At 42.9% G+C, this 8,612-nt stretch overlaps 1 protein-coding gene across 1 annotated transcript; it reads right to left on the bottom strand.

The window, feature by feature from the left end:
• Window positions 1–318: 318 nt before the first annotated feature.
• Window positions 319–7,041, bottom strand: LOC141060182 (uncharacterized). Its single transcript, XM_073556434.1, has 4 exons — window positions 6,935–7,041; window positions 6,754–6,851; window positions 6,465–6,555; window positions 319–1,561 (listed from the first exon to the last, which is right to left on the bottom strand). Exons 1-4 carry the CDS (start codon window positions 7,017–7,019, stop codon window positions 372–374), a joined length of 1,464 nt encoding a protein of 487 aa, XP_073412535.1. The 5' UTR covers window positions 7,020–7,041; the 3' UTR covers window positions 319–371.
• Window positions 7,042–8,612: the final 1,571 nt, after the last annotated feature.

Below are 8,612 nucleotides of genomic sequence, written 5' to 3'. Positions count from 1 at the left end.
CACTTGAATATAGGTCAATATTAAATAGTCTCCTGATGAGTCGCCTTTGGTGAAGACGATGAAACCCATAGAAATGAGAGGCTTGGAGAGTGAGTGTGTATACGTCACCTCACCCTATATACTGAACTGTGGGGTACATGTTTTTTCTATTAGTCACCTATTAACTAATCTTCAGGGGGCGAATTATGGGTATAGTTTTACATTTGGAATTAATAAAGTTTAGTTTTATCCTTTTGTCAGCAAACATGAGGAATGACAAGAGACAACCCATTTAAGAAGATTCAACATTATGAACATAAAAAAGGCTTCTCCCCTATGTGACGTCTCTGATGTTTATTAACAGTTGATTTCCAAATAAAATATTTCCTACATTAAGAAAATGAAAAAGGCTTCTCCTCTGTGTGACTGCTCTGATGTCTTACAAGAAGCACTTTCTGGTTAAAACATTTCCCACATTCTGAACATGAATACGGTTTCTCCCCTGTGTGAGTTCTATGGTGAGTAACAAGATGACATTTCTGGTTAAAAGTTTTCCCACATTCTGAACATAAAAAAGGTTTCTCTCCTGTGTGAGTTCTTTGGTGATTAACCAATTCTGATTTCCAGTTAAAACATTTCCCACATTCTGAACAGGAAAAATACTTCTCCCCTGTGTGAGTTCTCAGGTGATTAACCAATTGTGATTTCCGGTTAAAACATTTCTCACATTCTGAACAGGAAAAAGGCTTATCTCCTGTGTGGAGTCTCTGGTGCTTAACACAATCTGATTTATTATTAAAACAGTTCCCGCATTCTGAACAGGAAAAAGGCTTCTCACCTGTGTGAGTTCTCTGGTGAGTAATAAGATGCTCTTTCTTCTTAAAACATTTCCCACATTCTGAACAGGAAAAAGGCTTCTCCCCCGTGTGAGTTCTATGGTGATTAAACAAATCTGATTTCCGGTTAAAACATTTTCCACATTCTGAACAGGAAAAAGGCTTCTCCCCTGTGTGAATGCTCTGATGTCTAACAAGAATTGCTTTCCGGCTAAAACATTTCCCACATTCTGAACAGGAAAAAGGCTTCTCCCCTGTGTGAGTTCTATAGTGAGTAACAAAATGTGATTTCTCATTAAAACATTTCCCACATTCAGAACATGAAAAAGGCTTCTCTCCTATATGGATTCTCTGGTGCTTAACACATTCTGATTTACTGTTAAAACATTTCCCACATTCTGAACAGTAAAAAGGCTTCTCCCCTGTGTGAATTCTCTGGTGAGTAACAAAAAGAGATTTCTTGTTAAAACATTTCCCACATTCTAAACATGAAAATGACTTCTTTGCTTTAGGAGCAGTTTGTTTTTTAATGCCTCTTTTGTGACTTTGATTTCCCTTAGTAGTCAGTAATGAATCAGAAGATGGGACCTGTTTCATAGGACCAGATGACAGATCTTTGCTGTGAATGGATGATGATATATCTGGAGTAACAGCAATCACTACAGTTGTATCTTGTAGGATCTCAAGATTATCAGATTTAAAAATTGAAGATGTCAGCTGTCCCTCTGATCTCCTGTTATAGTCATCTGCTAAGATAAAAAAAAACAATTTTTTTAATAAAATATCTTTGAGTTTTATATTTTTGAACATTTCTACTTAAACTGTCCATAAAAATGGCAAGCTATGTAAAAAACTTTAATTATTTACAAAGACAATGACAGTTCACAGTCTAATAGAAAACCTTGTTGGATGAGCCAGTAGTGTGCAGTGTTCAACTGTTTGTTCATTCTGCCTCCCAAATATCGAATAAAAAGAAACCAATCAATGTTATGTAGGCGAAAATAATACCCATTCTCATCTCACATAAAACAAGTCCCCACTCAGGTCCATCATCTGTCAATGGAAAAACAGATAAAGCAGGTTGCAGTTAATGCTATAGTTAGGGTTAGTGTTGGGGCTAAAGTAAGGGTTACTGTTAGGCTAAAGTTAGGGTTTATTCTAAAGTTAGGGGTAGGGTAAAGAATTAGGCTTTTCTCAATTGTCTCCCAAATAATTTGGTCACATCAGTCATGTCAGAGTTTTCTATTTCCAGAAAAAAAAAATAAAAACAAATAAAATGGCCCGTCAGTACTATAGTGCAGAGGAGGCTTATGCACTTTTTATGTTCTGACAGCTAAGAAAGTGCAGTGTCAGATGGCGATGTGGATTTCGAGGGCTTTAGTACCAGCGACAGTGATAGCTCAGAAATGAGCAGTGATTCTGGTCCATCCTCACACACAAGGACCAGTACAACAAGAAGGACAAATAGCGCTTCTGGAGAAATGTCTCCAACTCAGGGAACAATGCCCAGTACTAGCGCTGTCCCTAGTGCTCGTGAATTGGCGCACACCAATGTCCAAGGGGCTTTGCCTCTTGATGTAGCATTTCCCAGATGGGAGGCTTTGGATTCGGCTACTCCATTCATCCCTAACTTTAAAGCCATTCCTGGTATAAATGTGGAGGTGGAACATTTTGGAACAATTATTTTTTTAATTTGTTTCTGACAGATAGCTTGCTAGAGCATATTGTCCTACAAATTTATATGCGTCCCAATTCATCAGCCAGAATCCACGATCCTATTATGCTAGGTCAAATTTATGGAACCAACTAATGTCTTAGAAATTAAAACATTTTAAGGACTTACATTCGCCATGGGGCTTGTTAAAAAAATGAGCATTCGGTCATTCGCAAGATGACTTCACCACATTCAAACAGGCAACACTCGATTTCAAATCTGCCCTCACCTCTGCTAAACAGGCCTACTTCACAACCCTCGTATCTTCCCTATCTTACAACCCAAAACAGTTATTCAAAACTTTTAACTCCGCCCACCACTGTCCCCTCCAACCTCCCTCATCTCTGCTGAGGACTTTGCCACACACTTCAAAAACAAGATTGACCAAACAAGGCAAGTATTCATCACTCAACCACCACAACCCCTTTGTATACCAGACCAATGCCCAAACCCCATAACCTCACTCTCCAACATCACTGAAGGGGAACTTAATCACCTCTTCTCCAAATCGCACATCACAACCTGTGCACTTGACCCCATCCCATCCCACCTCCTCCCCAACCTCATCACCACACTTATCCCATCCCTAACCCACCTCTTCAACCTATCACTAACGTCCGGTACCTTCCCTTCTGCTTTCAAGCATGCCACAATCACGCCTATCCTTAAAAAGCCAACCCTCGACCCAACCGCTATGTCCAGCTATCGCCCAATATCGTTGCTCCCATTCGCTTCCAAACTCCTGGAACAGCATGTCCACGCTGAACTTTCCTCCCACCTCTCATCTAACTTGCTCTTTGACAATCTGCAATCTGGTTTCTGCCCCCATCACTCCACTGAGACAGCCCTGACCAAAATTACTAACGACCTACTTACAGCCAAATCAAATGGACAATACTCTATACTCCTGATTCTAGACCTGTCCACTGCATTTGACACAGTTGACCACTGCCTCCTACTACAGATCCTCTCCTCCTTCGGCATCAAAGGCCTTGCCCTATCCTGGATCTCCTCATACCTTTCCAACCGCACATTCAGCGTCTCCCACTCCCACACCACCTCCTCATCCCACCCTCTCTCTGTTGGAGTCCCCCAAGGCTCTGTTTTAGGACCCCTACTCTTCTCAATCTATACACTTGGTCTGGGGCAACTCATAAAGTCCCACGGATTCCACTACCACCTTTATGCTGATGACACTCAGATCTACCTCTCTTGCCCAGACGTCACCTCTCTGCTGTCCAGAATCCCAGAGTGTCTATCAGCCATATCCTCCTTCTTCTCCTCTCGCTTCCTCAAACTCAATGTAGACAAATCTGAACTCATCATCTTTCCTCCATCTCACAGATCTTCTTTACCCGACCTAGCTATAACAATTAATGACATCACACTTTCCCCAGTACCAGAAGTCCGCTGCCTTGGAGTAACCTTTGACTCTGCCCTGTCCTTCAAACCGCACATCCAAGCTCTTTCTACCTCCTGTCGCCTCCAGCTAAAAAATATCTCCAGAATCCGTCCTTTCCTCAACCCTCAATCTACTAAAATGCTTGTGCATGCCCTCATCATCTCCCGCCTCGACTCCTGCAACATCCTTTTCTGTGGTCTCCCTGCTAACACCCTCGCACCTCTCCAGTCCATCCTTAACTCTGCAGCCCGACTAATTCATCTCTCTCCTCGCTACTCCTCCGCTTCTCCCCTCTGCAAATCTCTTCACTGGCTCCCATTCCCTCTGCGTATCCAGTTCAAAATACTAATTCTGACCTACAAGGCCATCTATAACCTGTCTCCTCCATATGTCTCTGAACTAATCTCCCGATACCTTCCCTCACGTAATCTCCGGTCCTCCCAAGACCTCCTTCTCTCCTCCACACTTATTCGCTCCTCACCCAACTGCCTCCAAGACTTCTCCCAAATAGCCCCTATTCTCTGGAATTCTTCACCCCCAACAAGTCCGACTATCAACCACATTTGGATCCTTCAGACGGAACCTGAAAACCCACCTCTTCAAGAAAGCCTACAGCCTGCAATGACCCCGCTACCTCCTTCTCTCTCACCACTACCGGTGATATCACCTCAACCAACACCGGAACTGCTGCAACCCGCGAACCTACTGTCTCCTTCCCCACAATCCTGTAGCATGTAAGCCCGAAAGGGCAGGGTCCTCTCTCCACTCTGTATCAGTCTGTCATTGTTAGTTTGTTTACTGTAAGTGATATCTGTAATTTGTATGTAACTCCTTCTCATGTACAGCACCATGGAATCAATGGTGCTATATAAATAAATAATAATAATAATAATAATAGCTGTGGTGTCAGTATGCTCACTGCACCACGAGAAAAATTCATTCAGGGAAGTATTTGGTAAAATGCAGTCACTTTTGGGGGCTTATGCTGTTCTGGCACCTCAGGGGCTCTGACAATGTGACATGTCACCCACAAACATTTCCAGCAAAATCTGCTCTCCAATACGGCGCTCTTTCTCTTCGGAGCTCTGCCATGTGTCCAAACAGTGGTTTACCCCCACAAATGCGGTGTCAGCACACTCACGACAAATTGCACTACAACTTTGGGGTCCAATTTCTCCTGTTACCCTTTGAAAAAAAATGGAGGGCGAAAAGATCATTTTTTGTTGAAAAAATATGATTTATTTATTTTCATGGCTCTAGGTAATTAACTTCTACGAAGCACTTGGGGGTTCAAAGTGCCCACCACACATTTCCTTGGGGGGTATAGTTTTCGAAATGGGGTCCCTTGTTGGGGGTTGTCACTGTTTAGGCACATCAGGGGCTCTTGAAACGCGACATGGCAACCACTAATTATTCCAGCATATTTTACATTCAAAAAGTCAAATGGCGCTCCTTCCCTTCTAAGCCCTGCCGTGCACCCAAACAGTAGATTTCCCCCATATATGGTATCGGCACGCTCATCAGAAATTGCAAAACAAAATGTATAGTCCATTTTCTCCTGTTACCCTGGCGAAAGTAACAAAAAAAATTAGGTGTAAAGGAAAATTTTTGTTATTTGAAAAGTAAATGTTTACTTTTCCTTCCACATTCCATTCATTCCTGTGAAGCACCTGAAGGGTTAATAAACTTATTGAATGTGGTTTTGAGCACCTTGAGGGGTGCAGTTTTTAGAATGGTGTCACGTTTGTGTATTTTCTGTCATATTGACCCCCAACCTCACTTAAAATGTGAGGTGGTCCCTAAAAAATGGTTTTGTAAATTTTGTTGTAAAAATGAGAAATCGCTGGTCAACTTTTAACCCTTATAACTTCCTAACAAAAAAATTTGATATATTTGATATAGAGGCTACTGCGCAGGCGCCGCCATCGCCGGTGACATTTTACTGGATGTAATTTTTTTCTAAGCCTCACAATAGCCACAATATTATAGGCATTATCACCAATAATATCAATGCTATTATATGCATTATGTAATAATGGGGGCAGGTCAGTGAGGGGTCAGCGACCTGTCATAAGCCAATACAGATGAAAATGTAATCATAGCACCACATAAAGCCCCGCCCACAGCCCCACCCACAGCCCCACCCCAGAGCACGAGAATTTCATTAACTGAAAACTACAAATACAGATTACACAACAGTAAACCAGAGTTGCCCTCATTTATGGTGGACCATTGGAGCTACTATGGATCCTGAGCAGAAGATTAGAGAAAATAATATTGCTCCCCATTTCAGGAGAGATTGTGCAGTAATCTGAATTTCTTAGGATCAAAAACAATGTAATTGTAAGTTCTATAGAAAAGGGCTTTCACTGCCCAAAGTCATTTGAACAGTTTTGGGTGGAGGAGAATGTTGTGGTCTAGAGGCAAAATGGTGATCATGGTAATACGGCCGGACTACACCACCGACAAAGCAGCCACAGCCGGTGACTGAGAGGAATCTGTGACTTCTCTGCATTCAGTGGTCACTACTCACCTGGGTAGTCATATGTGGGAATCTCCTCTTTACACCACTCATCACACCTCACATATGTCTCTGTAGTATTAATATGGGTCAGATCTTCACTCTGAAACAAATATTGTAAAAGTCACCGACAGATGGAGAAGTCCCATCTATGATCAGCTCTAATCCTACCATCTCCACCGTTCTCATTACACAAGTATAAAACATATAATACTGGTGGATAAAACAAGACTGAGCACAAGACCTTCACAGCCGTCTACACATCATAGGGGAGATCTCCTGACACCTTCTCTCCATCTACCTGATGATCCTGAGGAGCACTGGGATCTTCTTGGTTACAGTCCTGTGGAAGAAGAGGACGGGGACATCTCTCTGGTGTTGTCCTCTTACTGGATAGATCTGGAGGAAACACATACAGGGACTGAATTCATTCTCTACATACAGATAATTATAGGCCGTGTGCATTTAGTCTTGTCTATTACCTGGTGATGTGAGGGGCTGGGGAACCTCCATTATGACGTTCTTGTACAGATCTCTGTGTCCTTCTAAATACTCCCACTCCTCCATGGAGAAATAGACAGCGACATCCTGACACCTTATAGGAACCTGACACATACAATGATATACCGTCATCCCCCGATCCCTTCATAGTGTTACTGTATAATGTCCCAGCATTCCCAGCAGTGTCACCTCTCCAGTCAGCAGCTCAATCATCTTGTAGATGAGTTCTAGGATCTTCTGGTCATTGATGTCCTCATGGATCAGGGGGTGAGGTGGAGGCCCCGTGATTGGTCTCAGGGGTCTTCCCCATCCCTCAGACACAGGGTCCTGACAGCGATCACTAGAGGTCTTCTTCACCACTGTGTAATCCTGGTTATGGAGAGACACATTAATAAATCTCACTACAGACATTTCCAGAGTCCTCACCTCTCCAGTTCTGTCCATCTGTTATTCCCATAGATAAGAATGATGTAATGTGACGTCATCAGAATCTCTCACCTCTCCAGTGAGACGGAAGAGGATCTCTAGGGTGAGGTGTAACATCCTCTCCGCCATTTTGTCTCTGTCCATATCCATCCTTGATGGGTAAATCAGGAAAATTCTCTTCTATAGAAGATCTTCACTGAGAGGATCCGATATTGTAGAGACCTGAATGAGAAGAAGATGATCCGATGTAACATCATAAGAATCCTGTGTAATAATACAATTACTGGAGATAATAAGGGAAACATATGAGGAGATTTATTATCTTACAGGGTTTAGTTTTCTTCCCTGACATCTACTAATAAAACCCATATATTTAGGCCCCAGACAACAAGCAGTTTCCTCCTCGGAGTCGGCAGCTGAACACGTTCCTCATAGACTCATCTTCCATAACGCTAATTCTCGTCTCATTACCGACACTGGAATCGGCATCAGCAATACTGCAGGAGACATTCATTACACGCGACATGAGAAATAACTCCTTCATGATGAGGACGACATCTTCATCTTCTACTGCGGCTCTAGAGACAGATGTGGCCAGAGTCGGTCACTGCCTCCATCCCCACCGGCCGTCTATATGAAGGTTTCCCGTCTTCCCCGCACTGGAATCTTCTCTCCCGTTAGATCTCAGCTCTGAGTCACACACAGAAGTTTGAGGCTTTTAGAAAAGATTTTTAGTTTTCACAAACACAACAGACAGAAATGATCTGACCCCAAAGTCTCCATGTACAGTGATTTATGGGGATTATTTCTGGCCTTAGACTTTCCTATATTACAAGATGGATGTGAAGACTTTTCTGCCCAATGATGATATAACTATTCTAGGAGTGACGCCTTTATAACCAGATAATAGTATGTTTGCAGCTTGCAGAGCACAGCGGCTCCTTCTTCAGGCAGCTGCAACAATCCAGTCTCTCAGCACTGACAGCTTCTATGGCTGCTCTGGGAAGAAAAACTATTTTTTTGTGGTAAAATGTAATTATTTTGGTATAAAATTCTGGGAGAAAGATGAGTAATTGAGAGGTGGCGGGTGTAACATGGCGCCTCTTATTGGGGGCTCTGATAATGTGACATGGCCCCTAACACCATAAGAGCAGACTCTGCCCTGTCAGACGGCGCTCCTTCCCTCCTGTGTTCGGCCCCTTATGGGGTATCGGCGCTCAGGGGAAATTGTGG

Source organism: Dendrobates tinctorius, unplaced genomic scaffold, assembly GCF_039654945.1.
Source record: "Dendrobates tinctorius isolate UK_male_01 unplaced genomic scaffold, ASM3965494v1 ptg000233l, whole genome shotgun sequence".
Classification (NCBI taxonomy): domain Eukaryota; kingdom Metazoa; phylum Chordata; class Amphibia; order Anura; family Dendrobatidae; genus Dendrobates; species Dendrobates tinctorius.
This window is presented reverse-complemented; position numbering and strand designations above follow the sequence as displayed.

What these genes read in the sequence shown, in the direction of transcription:
- LOC141060182 (XM_073556434.1), bottom strand. Translation starts at nt 7,019, where the DNA reads ATGGAGGAGTGGGAGTATTTAGAAGGACACAGAGATCTGTACAAGAAC. An exon ending in CCAGCCCCTCACATCACCAG is followed by an intron (nt 6,852 to 6,934) that starts GTAATAGACAAG and finishes TGTTTCCTCCAG; the next exon opens with ATCTATCCAGTAAGAGGACA. An exon ending in TCCCACATATGACTACCCAG is followed by an intron (nt 1,562 to 6,464) that starts GTGAGTAGTGAC and finishes TTATCTTAGCAG; the next exon opens with ATGACTATAACAGGAGATCA.